The 13,550-nt window shown below is 40.5% G+C and overlaps 1 protein-coding gene across 1 annotated transcript; it reads left to right on the top strand.

Annotated features, from left to right (window-relative positions):
- The first annotated feature begins 8,063 nt into the window (after positions 1-8,063).
- On the top strand, positions 8,064-13,252 carry LOC129724011 (gamma-tubulin complex component 6). Its single transcript, XM_055678591.1, has 4 exons — positions 8,064-8,589; positions 8,650-9,592; positions 9,649-10,001; positions 10,061-13,252. The coding sequence occupies exons 1-4, from the start codon at positions 8,176-8,178 to the stop codon at positions 12,830-12,832; spliced, it is 4,482 nt and encodes a 1,493-aa protein (XP_055534566.1). The 5' UTR covers positions 8,064-8,175; the 3' UTR covers positions 12,833-13,252.
- The last annotated feature ends 298 nt before the right edge of the window (positions 13,253-13,550 follow it).

The raw sequence follows: 13,550 nt of genomic DNA, 5'->3' as shown, positions 1-13,550 counted from the left end.
AAAAAAAATTGACGACGCAGCGAACGCCATTGGGAATTACGGTGGAAAAGCCACGTAAGTGCAAGCGTTGTGTGTAAAAAAAACGTTGTGTGTCTAAAAAAAAGGCGGTAAATCGATTTTATATAAAAAAAAAGTAAATTGGTCTGGCATCTAAGAAGGGGAACTAAGTTTAATAAAAAAGCATAAGAAGAGGAAATTATAGTGTTTAAAGCAAAGGCAAGATTTTATACAGGAGAGAAGAAAGTCTTTAGTGTAAGGTTAAAGATAAAGAGTTTTTATGAGAAGAAACAAAAGGGCAATTAAGTGAAACAAAAGAGCTTTATGAGAAGAAACAAAAGAGCAATTAAGCGGAACAAAGGAGCTTTATGAGAAGTTTTTTAACAGTTAACCTTGGCAGTTCGTCTTCGTTTACTACTCCGAAAGTCCCGGTTCCCATTTAGCTTCAGCTACGTTTCGCGATATAATAGACGAGAACAACTACACTAAAATTCTTTGTAAATTAAAACTGAATAATTTATATTTTCATTTCAGGATGTTTAGCGACGATTCTAGCTATTGAAGGATCGGTTTGACAGTTTTATCAATCAACGAAGCGCACCGGTAGAAGATTTAGAACCGAAACAAATAGTTACTGCATCATACGTACTACCCGGGGCTGTTGAAACTATTATACAGCAAAGTCCAGATTTAGAACTCGTCGAGCAGATTACTATGAAGTGTGTATGACATCACTATATAAAGGACGACTTTTCAATAACGTAAAATCTACGACCTATTATCATAGTGCCTATATTTTTCTAAATCTTTTGTCTGTTATTTGTGAACACCGAGAGTGAGAAGCGTTTGTTTACACTGTACTGCAGGCCATGGGAGATATCGTAACAAGAACCATATCAATGATAAAAAGTGATTTCAACACCAAACTTATGCATTTGCAAAACTCATATGTAGCAACTTGCCGCTCATTTTCACTATGTTTTCGCTACGTAGTTGGAAAAGGTGCACATACACACGCACTCGCATATACATACAGTCATACGCATGTATTTTTGTTATCTATGCGCGTGTAGAACTTTCGTTTTTAGCTTCGTTTAAGCTTATTGGCTCTTTCACCTTTGTTTCTTTTCAGAAAACTCATAAGTGCAGAAAAAGCAAGGCAGCAGATGCGGTTAATGGTAAAAAAACTCGTGTTATGAGCTCGTTGATCAATTTTTTGACTGAAACGAAATTTGCATTTTCCGGCAAATATTAAACTTTTATTTTAATTTTAAATTCATCGTCGGAAATTTTACGTAAGAAACACTTCTCAACTCGAGGAAACATGAGCCAATCTGTCGTGAAAACGTTACATTATAAAAAATCGACACGTTACTGTCAAGTGGATTACACTTACTTCTGTGCTAATAGATGAAACATTTCATATCTACGTGGAATACACTTGCGTTTTAGTGCACAGCACAAAATCAAGTGTCTTACACTTCGGTTTGCCATGTCATGCATACCAAAATCAATCTTTTCACACTCAGATCTCAATGCTAAAATTTAAAAAAGTATTCATGTGTAATGAGCATTTGGTAGGAGCGTGTGCAGGGCCGGCGTTTCATGTGGGTAGTATGGGTAGTAGTACCCACTCGGAAAATATCCTTGTGGGTACTTGCCCACACGGAACTATCGGACGAAACCAAAAAAAAGTAACGTTGCGAGAGACAGATTTTTCAGTGGATATTGTTGAGCGAGAGGTTATAAATCTGCAAATTTATGTACAGCTGTAAAGTTTCTCAGGAAAAAGGATCATTTTTGAAATTGTTTCATTTACGATAGAAAATTTTATTTACGATAGAGTTCCAAATTTCAAAAATTGGTTGGTTGGTCAAAAATGTAAGACTTTCACGACTGTAAGTGAAACCTCATCAGAAGTCCGATTAAGCTCTAATTTTGGATGAAGACTTTTTTCGAGAAGACAAAATTGTTGAGCCTTAACGTTTGCATTTAAAAAATGCTCCAAAAATGACGATTTTGCAAGGGTTTACCTTCACACGCACTGACAAAACTACCCATGCAGCATCAATCATAGTGACCCATGAGTCAGCAGAAAAAATTGACTCTAACTCTAACCATAATGGTGAAAACAGTGAAGCTACTCCGTTGAGAAGTGTGCGCGATCAAAGCACCCGCCGCATCGAAAACGGACATCGTACGGAAAAGGGACACCGGTTATGCTTGTTCCGGTATCTACAACATCTTGGCACTGTTGGACTATAATCAGAGCATCGAAAGAAAGACCGGTTCCGTACGGCCGACGACCCTGAGCGACAAAAAAACTCTAAAGAATACTGAAGAGGAAGACCGAGGGAAAAGTGGCTACATCGTTGCGTACGCTTGAACGGGAGGTCGGTGCAACCGGCCAAACAGTGGAAAAGTACCTGGCGAACATGGACATCAGAAAGCAGCAGTCCCGTCCATTTATCTCCGAGCTGCAGGCAATGACGCAGTGTCAGCGGCTGAATAAGATGGTCGAGTCGATTTCTCCGGCGAATCGCGACGTGATGGTAGTGGTGGACGCCGAGACCTATCTCACCCTGGATGGCAACGACTTCACCCACGAAGGAAGTGACCTCTGAGATGAAATTCATTTCACTCACCAAGTTCCCAAAGAAGGTGCTGTTGTTGCTGACAATCCGTACTGGACGTGAACGGGGAAGTTTATAGTTAATACCATAGAGGCGAAAACGCGGTGCTTTGGCCGGATCTGGAGTCGGTCCACTACTCAATGCAATTGTTGGAGGAGATGGAGCGAATGAATGAATGAATGAAAATCGATGCGGTATTCAGGTCGGCCAACCCATCCAACGTTTCTCAGCTGCGTCCCATCCAGAGTTTCTGAGCAAACCAGAAGCGTAAAACTTACTCCAATAATTTTGACGCGAAAATTGAGGAGGAATTGATAAACAAAATGAATAAAGAATTCAAAAACATGCCTACACGCATGTTTTCGTCCACCATGGCGAATGTTCCGGTAAACTCTTGGAAAGCCACTCGCAAGGACGTGGAATTGCTTCTGCAAGTGAGCCTATATAATTACCTTCCATGGGAAATTCCTTAAAATCAATTATCTGTCTTGGTTCTTTTCTATCACCATCCGAAAAAAAATCCATTTTTTTAATGCAAACATTACTACTGAACGAAATTCAAAAATCTAATTTCTCTTAAACATTCCATTGGCACCCCATTGTTGATGTACTCTCGATTTTTCCCAAAATTATGTTCAGGTATCAATAGGTCGCACCCCTGGCTACGCCTTTGTCACCCATGAACGTTCCCTATTCCTTACTACCCACTCGGGAAAATAAGGTGACGCCGGTCCTGAGCGTGTGTTTTTTTAAGTGTATATCTCGAGATTGGCTCATATTACCACGGGGTGATATGTGTTTCTTACGTGTAATTTTCGAAGAAATACGATTAAGTTTTCAAAGTTTAAATAAAATAAGTTGCATTTGCAATTTAAGTTTTAAAATACAAAAATAATCTATCTGGCAACATTTGCGGTCAAAAATAATATTTTTATTTGCATTCCTTGGTATATTTTTTTTCAAAAATCACCTATCAGTATTTTTCGGGTATCTTACGTGCATAAATTGTAAGAAAAATTATTTACAAAATTAACACCTACTTTCGTAAGAATGTTAAATCTCGAGATTGGCTCATATTACCTCGGGGTGATAAGAGTAAAATTTACGTAAAACTATCCGACAAATACGATGAAATTATCAAATAAAAAAATGGCTACATATGCCGAAAAATGCAAATTTAGATTTTTAATATAAAAATAATATATCTGGCAACACTTCCGGTCAAAAATAATGTTTTTGGATTTTTTGCTGTATTTTCTTCAAAAATCATCTATCAGTACACTAAGGTCGCTTTTTACGCGGTTTTTTTAACGCGGATTCCGGAATTTACGCGGTTTATCTACGCGGCACGTATCCTCCGCGTAAAAAGCGACTTTAGTGTATTTGTCGTACTTCTCATGTCTATAAATTGTGGGAAATAGAAAAAAGTGGTTTTGACAAAAAAATGTTATTTTGCAACAAAGAGGGGGTCCCACAGAGCGGGGGGTATTCCAATCGACACCAAAATTATGATTTCCCAAAAAGATACTGAATGAATAATTTGTCCAATATTAAGCATTTTTCGTATGAAATGACCCATAAGAAGATTATTGCAAGAGTAGACATTTTGAAAACCTTTCAACCAAATGTTGATGATGGTACAGCAAAAATCAAAAGAAGCAACCAGTGTTTGTACACATAGCTACTCAAAACACCTTTTAGAACAGCAATACCAATGAAATTCAGAAATGATCTCTATTCTACGCTTTTCCAAAACACCGAGCAATCTATAACCCGCATGGAACGATGTATTTCGGAAGCCAGTTTCGTTTCTAGAATCGTTTCGTCGAGTTGGTTTATGTTTAAATACCATCTGGCCATCGCCGTAGACTTGGAAAAACGACAGTTCGAGAAATATTTGAATACTCTCCTTCGATTGTGCATTTCAAGCATCCATGTATTCTGTTGAAGTTAGAATCAAAGGATTCGTTTAAAAACAAAATTACAAAAGCAGCATAAAAAAGTACTCATGTTATGTTAGTATGATAAAATATTCATAAATATTCATAATTGAAAATTTGATGACAATTCATACCTTTAATAAATGCACGAGCGGGAGAATTACATACAAAATCTCTGATTCGTATTTTATTTACAGTTCATAGAAAAGAAACTGCTCTTGACAGAAGGACAATTAGTTCGTCAATGAATGGTGATAAAAAATCTGTCAGACTCTTCGGTTTAATTTTTTCCAAAAATATTCTTACAGTAGTCATTGGTGGAATATGCTGCATTTCGTGTATATTACAAAGTATTGACCAAAGAGAAAACTTTGAACTTATGTGGATAGGAGGTCCATCTATATTAACATTCCGCTCTATTTGAAAATCCTTGGACAGATGTTTGAAACAATTTTTCAAACACTTCGTGCCCTGATTATCCGAAACAGATTTGATAGTCATTCCGTTCCCCCGAGGTGTTTCCAACAAAGTTCGTGGGTCTATCGGAATATTGACATCGCCGTTCTCTAACGGGTGTTAAATAAAAAATGAGAATTTTTTGCAATCACATATAAAAAAAAATTTTTTTTTCATCGATTTCAGTATTTTTCGTTAATAACATAATGTATTTTCTTCAAAAAAATATCAGTGAATGTTTGAGTGAGGGCCGTGGTCTGCTGTTCGACGCAACTTTCTTGCGATGCCCTCACAAGAACGTTGTACGGCACTTACGTCCATTTTCCGGATACAATTCCGGAATCTTGTAGTCAGTTGCTTCGTATCCTTGGCCCTCCAATTGTTTTTATATACTAGGGCACTGAGTGAGCCAAAGAAATCCTCTATTGGGCGGCACTGAGGCAAGTTTGTTGGGTTACGATCTTTCGGCACGAACGGTATCTTTTTCTCCTCAAGATACGCCACCGTCTTCTTGGCGTAATGGGAAGACGCCTTGTCTGGCCAGAAGACGTACTTCCCGTCCGCGTGATGCTCGTTCAGGAACGGCAGCAGGATTTTATCGAGGCACTCTTCTGGATAGTTTTGTTGGTTGATTGCCAGACCGCTCGGCTTAAACCAAGGCTTTGAGATGCCCCGGTCAGAAATGGCGATGTACAACATAACCTTTTTTTCAAACTTGTGCTTGAACTTGTATTTCACTTCAGGCGGTGTGGATGACTTGTCGCTGGATTAGTAATTATCATTTCCTGGAATATGCGTTTTGGACAGCGGAAAATAGCTTTCGTCGTCCAGAACGAAAGACGTCCCGCTGTATTTTTTGGTCATCCACCGACACTGTGTTTTAACCGTCTCAATCTGCTCCTCCGTGTAATCCGGCGACCTCGTCTTCTTCCTGCAGACGATTCCTTCCATCTTGAGGGTCCGATGGATCAATACGTGGGAGCAGCCATATTTCCGACAGGCGTCACGCAGGCTGGTTGCGTCCTTGTTGTCAAACAGCTTCTTTAACGATGTCTTCCTCTGCTTCGTCATTATCGTCACCGGACCACCACTTCCGACCTTCCGCTCTACGTTCAGGGTACCCAGGATACGATATACCGTACTGACAGGTACATTTTCTTCCTTAAAATGTGTCACCGTGAACTTTTTTCCTCGCTGGAAATGCGTTTCGTAGAACCGTACAATGCGTTCGCGGAGCACGTGCTGTTTCGACGCCATCTTTGCTTTGACTAAATTCAAACTAGCAAAACCAAACACGCCTACTGTTCCTAGGGAGCGCAAAGAGCAATTTTCTTGGAGAAAGAAAATTTTACGCTCTGTATTTGAGTTACTGAAAGGTATTAAAAAAATTCTCATTTTTAATTTAACACCCGTTAGTCGAATTATCTTCAGAAGCTCTTTCAATGCACGATGCGTAATGTTAAAATCGTATTAGAACAGAAGTGGAATTCGAATAAAAGACTTTTGAATTTTCCAACTCATTTGTTTCAATCGATTTAATATCATCAAAGTTCCTAGAGGTTTCCGGGTCCTCAGATAGACTCGTAAAACTTTTGCATGCTTCTTAAACTGTTCCGTGCGTCGGGGAGCCTATTTTAAAAAGAATCAATTCAAATAGCGATTTTAAGACTCGGTGAAGGTTCCACATCGGGTTGTTTTGATGGAATTCTTAACATGCATTTTCTAGGGGTTTTTTCTCCTTTCAATTCATTTTCTAGGAATTTTTTGTACTCATCACATTTATTCTCCATGTTTCTGTGAAATGTACCACTCCGTTTATACTTTTTATAAATATTTTTATTCATTCTCAATTGTTTTCACTGCTTTAATTTGAGTAACAAAAGCAGCTCGACAAAAGGAAACGTTTAACATTTTATATGTTTTATTTCATAGACTGAATAGTTAGTGTAGCGGATATCAAATTAAAAAAAAAAATCATCTGAAACTTTATACTTGCCGAACACTCGGCTGTAGAAATTGAAATCTGACAGAATTTTTTTTTTCGTAATAAATCAAAAAATTGTTGACAATATTGCAAATTTGATTGTAATATTTTTTTAAATCAATAATAGTATATTTGACACTGATTGTAATAATATTAAACAGGAAATAATATCCCAGCAAACAATTTTGTTGTATACCAGCTTACTAGACCTTAATTCAGCCGGAATCATTTTAATATAAGCTTGAAAAGCTGCGAATCATCAAAACTGTTTGATGGAATTTTAAATCGAATGTTCATATTTTTAACTTCAAAATGAAAATCATATTAAGCTGCCTTGCCTCGACAGGTTATCTCACATTTACGGGCGAAATGACTCGAATGATGAAAGCGGAACAAGAATAAACGTAAATGTTCGAGACGGTGGACTGTATTTTCTATAGAGCGCTGAGCCAAGGATGGATGAAGGGCATTTCGAATTTGTTTTTCGTATCGATCGGCACACAATGTAAAAACAAATCGGTGTAATTTTCATTCTCGAAACAACACAAAAACACGGAACGTCGAAACTTTTATTTTTTATCTCGGAACACGTAATTTTAGGTTTAGATTGTACTTATCCTTGCAACGGTCAAAGTGAAAAGAGAGTCTGACTAGATAATTCTTTGGTTTTTATAGAAACGTTTAACAAAGGATTCACATATATTCACGCATCTCGTCTAATATTAATTGTGATGTTTTCTCTATGGGTCGTCAATAAATTTCGCTGCGTAAAACATTGATCGGTACAAGATCGGTACTTAGCTTCGGCACGAACAGTAAATTCATAATGAAATTGAACGGAGACCTCTCTTTTTCTTCTAGCGGTTTGTCCATCGCGCAGTGACATTTTTTTATAAATGAAATACATTTCTAATTGAAAAGCAAAATCTAAACGAACAAAAAACTCAGTTCAACCCTGTGAACTCTAAACTTATCGTTCGGGATGAAATTTTTTGAGCGCGCTTTCAGCTCTTTTCCGCAACTGTCAATTTTCTTCCGTTTCCTTCGATTTTCTCTCGTTCGCATTTTTTCACATCGCAACGGCCTCGAACTTGAACGCATTCGGCATGTAAATAATAATAGTGCCACAATTAGGTGAAAAATCGATAGTGCAACTTACGTGGAAATGTCCTCAATCGGGGTTCACGAACTTATTGGCAGCCTAGTGCAGGCGTTGGGCCGGGAATCGTCCCACCGCCCGTCAGATTCCACGGCGAAAAGGTGCAAATCGTTAGCATTTGGGATTCTGCTGAGGAAGCGTTCCGCCCCCAGTGCTGGAGCGCCGAACGAAAATGATGTGGCATTGCAGCTCACGATGGAGGAACCGATGGAAATGTTACACTGTCATCTGTTTGAGATGCAACTGAGGGCCCGCTACCAGTTCCAGAAACGCAAATGTGAACAATTTCAGCAGCTGTTGGATCAGTTAGGGCAGCAGAAGGAAAACAAGCCTTTTGGTGCTGAGAAAGAAACAGAAATTCTTCAATTTTTGCTCCTACTACGGGATTCTGTTCCTGATGGAAAGGATTTCGGCAATTCTGTAAGAAAAGTTAGCGTTCAAAGTTTGTGGATGTATTAACTGTGTATTATTTCTTTTTAGGAATTCCGTGCCGGAGACTGGATGCCATCGATGCACATGGGACCATATCCCATATTTCACCGCGAAGATTATCATGTGGAACCAGAAAAATTGAATTCCTACCTTCGGGAAAAGTCTTCCAATCCGTACTGCTTTAAAAAGTCGGAATTAGTTTTTTCCGAGAACGTTGCCAATATGCTAAAGATCACAAACGGGGCCAAAAAGGAAAAGGGTCTTCCACCAATAGAGAGTACTTACTTCAGTGATCCTATGGCAGAATTACTTAGTTATCAAGGTCCTTTTCGGTACAACATGATGAAGGACGTGGTTGAAGAGGATGAGCAGCTTTTGACGAGCTTTGAAATTATTCCAGTAGATTCATCTGAGCCGATTGTATCCGTTAGCAGAAAGCGAGAACAGGTGTTTAATTTCAACTGGGAAAATCTGGGCAATCGTTTTGTCCCAATTGAGAATAGTTTCGCTTCGGAATGCAATGCCACATTACACCTAAAGGCGCTCGAGGCTAACCACTCGAGGGAAACTATTGATGTGAAAGTGGTTCGGAATGAAGATTTCTTAGGCGATGTAACGCTACTGCTAATTGGTATTAGCTCGCGATGCTTTCGCTATGACGATAGCAATCGCTTTCTAATGGTGGATAATTTCACGGTAGATGGAGTTTCCTGTACGGCTATGAAGGCTGTCGTCGATCAGTTCGTAGAACTGGGTACCTGTTTTCGGCGGCTACAGAAAATGACCAAGAAAAATCCATACAATCATGCAATGCTTTTGGAAGGCTTTGTGTTTAAAGCTTTTTGCGATAGCGTCGAACGGATTTTGAGTTGTTTTCGGGTTGTGGCTTGTAGCTACGAGGGAAGTTCTTTGTTGCAACTTCAGCGTCAAATACAACCCATGCGGAAGCAGATCCTAGCGCTGGTGAAATTTTGTGGCATTCACCCGGAGTGTAAGTTGGAAATGATACAAATTGGTTTGTTGAAATTTATTATTGATACTTTTCAGACGAAAGCGACAAGGACTTTCCGATTGGTTCCGTTTTCCTGGATCATTTATATAAGGAGATCATCCATATCACTTGTCCGGACGTTTCCTGTTTTTTGTTGCATGTTTTAAAAAACTGCTGCTCGGCCTATTTTCTACTTTTCCAGCAGTGGCTGTTTGCTGGCCAACTACGAGATCCTAGCGGTGAACTGTTCATTTATTTTGTAAATCATTACCGACCGAAAACCAAACATCACTTCGATAAGGCTTTCCTTATCCGACGGCCGTCGGTTCCTGGATTTCTCAAAGGTTACGAAGAGGATATACTACTCTGTGGCAAATATACCATGCTGCTGAAAGCTTTCAAACCATCGGTGAGTAACTAATTCTTTTCCGTCTTCGGAGATCGATTATTTCAAAACCCTTTTTATAGCATCCGATTTTTTCGCTCAAAATTCCCAAACTGGAAGTTTGTTTATCGTACAGTGCAGTCGAACAGCTGAAAGTTCGCTGGTTGCAGTATGTTTCGAAAGCACGTTCAATCTGTGGACCCGCAGTTTCCGTTCAGCAACTGTACGAACACAAGGAACGCGTTCGGGAAGAGTTCCTCCGAGTGGTGGAGGAAAACTTTCGCCGCTGTATGGCTCAGTGGCGGCTGGATCAGGACATTGAAGCCAAGGAACTGCGCCGTAAGAAGGAACGTCAGCGGGAAGAGTTGCTGGATCAGCTGAATGAGATTCGCGAGAACAAGCTGGCAGCTCGCAGACAGGATTTGGAACTGGACTTGCGAATACAGCAGGAGAGTTTGGAGGTTGAAAATCGACGCCTATTGGCGGAGAATTGGGAAAGGCAGAAGTCGGTCGATGGCTACAAAGAGTTGAACAAGATGATGGATGAAAAGCTTAAGCGGGCAGAGGGAGAAGTTGCACGATTGAAGCTTGAATTACCTGTTGGTGAGAGTGAACTTGCGGGGGATAGTGATTTCGAATCATGCGTCGGGGGAAGTACAACGGAAGACGAGGGTGCTTCCGTTTACGAGGACGCTCAGAAGAGCCCGTTGAGTGATCGTCCTGCGGAGCTGTCGAATGAAGAAGACGAAGAGGACAAAACGATTGTGGAGAGCGATGCGATGAATTGCAACGACGTTGTTAGTGAATTCGAGAAAAACAGACAAAAGGTGCTAGGATCAAATTTGGGGGATTATTTGAATGAGGATCACCAGAATGCTAACATCGAGGCAATCAAGGAAACTGCTTCCGCAGGCATTAGGCAGCTGACGGATGCGCAACGTAACAAAATGAAAGTGCTTTCGCAGGAATTTGGTGTGGCAATCGATTCATTGGGTAAAACCGATATAAACAGCAACCAAATGGAGGAGCGTCATCGTAATCGTCAGAAGATACTGATCAGTGATTTCACGGCCGATCGAGACGAAACAACATTGGAGGTTGTCGTTAAACCAGGAACTCGGGAACTCACGGAGCTACAGCGAAACCGTGCAAAAATTATGAGCCAAGAATACAACGTTATTGTAGATGATCACGATCATGACGCAAAACACGCTCGTAAACCGTATATGTATCTGAACCTGGACTCAGACCGTGCCAGAAACCGCCGGCGGATTCTGGAGAGTGAGTATGACATCACAACGGGGATGCAAAATTTTGTGGATACTCCAATGTCAGTAGATAGTGACACAGTCAGTGAGGATATTCAACTTCCGGTGATTGCGGTCAATGGAATTCCTCAGGATATCAATGCTAATCCTGTAGAAGTAGGTGAAGTAGCAGGAAAGTTGAAACTTAATACAATTGTCGCACTGGAAAAGTTTAACGAGCATCGGTTCGGGGTCCCGGATACGGCGCTACTGGACCAGGAGACTCCAGAAAGTGCTCTAAATACTGCTGGACGGCATGCAAAAGATGGCTTCGAGTTTCCGGATGTTAGAAAGAGTTGTTCCATGTTAGATATTGATTCTGAGAGAGGTGAGCAGTATGAAGACGACGAAACCTACAAGGAGTTTATGGCCGCTCTCAAAAAGCGTGATTTAAATCTTTGCGGGTTGGCTAGCTTGAACAACGAGGTTGGAAGTCTTTCGGAACTTCGTCAACTGGACAGCGAATTACGAAGTGTGGATGTCCTCACCGTAACCCGCTTTCTGCAAAGCTCCCTTGTGATTCCGTTGAAGGCTCACATGCAGATTGTCAACAGTGAAATCATGAAAATGTGCTTGAAAGATCTGGATATCCTGGGACACTTTGAAAGTCTGCGCAATTATTTCCTACTGATGGACGGAGAGTTTTCCTGTCACATCTGCGATAATCTGTTCCTTCTGCTCGAAGAAGTTCACAGCCCAGATGAACTGTTGAATTACCAAACGTTGCACACAATTCTGGACTCTGCTCTCTGTTCTAGCGCTGCTGGTGCCGACAAAAATGCCGATCGTCTCTCTTTCAATGTGGAGCAAATTCCCGAACGATTCGATCTGTTCCATCCAAACGCAATCAGTATGTTGAATCTCAGCTATCGCGTGGAATGGCCTCTAAATCTCATTCTCAACCCAGAGACAATCGAGCAATATACCAACGTTTTCAAATATTTGGTCAAAGTACGACGTGTTAGCTTTGTCCTAGGCAAAGCATTCCAGCTGCTGAAAGAAACCAACAAACAGTTTGGCAAACGAGTGCTCAGCTCGCCACAGTACAGTCGTGTCCAACTGATCTCGCACAAACTTTCCCACCTGGTCAACGCACTGAAAAACTACATCACTAGCAGCGCCCTGCAGGCATCCTGGGAAGCGTTTCGTAAAGACCTTGAATCGGCCGAATCCATGGAAGATCTCTACCGAAAGCACACCAATTACGTCAAACGGATTTTATTTCTCTGTTTGCTGAAAAAAGAAAGTGTCGAGTTTTACAACAACATGGAGGACATTTTCCGGGTGGTCTTACGTTTCTATAAGCATTTGAAATCGAAAGTCTGGCGACCGCAGGACAAACTCAGTCCCACTTCACCGCTAATACACCCAAAGTACGCGCAAATCCTAACGGACGAAAGTGAATTCGAGCAACTGATCAAGTACACAATTTACCTGGGCAACAAGATGTACGACCGCGGCTATCAGAAGGAGATTTACGAGTTTATTAATGTTATCAACATTAACGGTTACTACAGCAGTGCCGCTGCAGGCGGAGAAGTGGCATAATCCGCACCACTTCGCGACCAGTTCCTTATCTAGATCTTATTGTGTGAGCTTCCTGCCGACTGTAGAGGGAGCCCCGTCTTCCTAATTGCTGTTATTTTATATTCTCGTAGGGAAAATTACAGCTCTTGCAGCTCTCTGTTTAGATAAGATAGTGCACTATTCCCGTCGATATCGTTGGATCCGGATGATTATGTTAAGTATATACATTTAATGGCTATTAAGTCTCCTTGGCTTTAACCACTCGGATTTTGTTTTCCATTATGTGAACGCTTGAGAAAGTTCACTCCTTATAAGTAATTAGACACAATTTGCCCACCGTGGTACTGCTGACCGGAGTTAATAAAATGTATTCGAAATATCCGAAATGTCTCCGTGTAGGAGCTGCATGTTCATTGTTATAATATACTCTCTTCGTGCAAAATGCCATCGGATAGTGATTATTGGTTGGAAATGTTAGAGAAATTTCCCATGAACAATTGTAAGCCTTTCATCTCTTTTACACACTTAAAATAAGACCCCGAATTCGGGTAAATTTTACCGGAATTTCGACAGCTGAACGTTCGGTGAACTCTTCGATGATTACAAAAATAACCAAACAATTTGTGAAACCAATTGGTCAGTAATTTTTACAGCTTTTTGGTAATGTTCCGAACTTCTGTAAAATTCACCAGAAGAAAAATGAACAAAAATACCGGACGCACCTGTAAAAAATACCGGT

Source organism: Wyeomyia smithii, chromosome 2 (assembly GCF_029784165.1).
Source record: "Wyeomyia smithii strain HCP4-BCI-WySm-NY-G18 chromosome 2, ASM2978416v1, whole genome shotgun sequence".
NCBI classification, from domain to species: Eukaryota; Metazoa; Arthropoda; class Insecta; order Diptera; family Culicidae; genus Wyeomyia; species Wyeomyia smithii.
The sequence above is the reverse complement of the archived record's forward strand: the minus strand, read 5'-3'. Positions and strand labels throughout refer to the sequence as shown.

Excerpts from the sequence above, each read along its gene's own strand:
- LOC129724011 (XM_055678591.1), top strand. The coding sequence starts at position 8,176 with ATGTCCTCAATCGGGGTTCACGAACTTATTGGCAGCCTAGTGCAGGCG. Across the intron at positions 9,593-9,648 it reads TTGTGGCATTCACCCGGAGT|ACGAAAGCGACAAGGACTTT; the intron begins GTAAGTTGGAAA and ends GATACTTTTCAG. Across the intron at positions 10,002-10,060 it reads TGAAAGCTTTCAAACCATCG|CATCCGATTTTTTCGCTCAA; the intron begins GTGAGTAACTAA and ends CCCTTTTTATAG.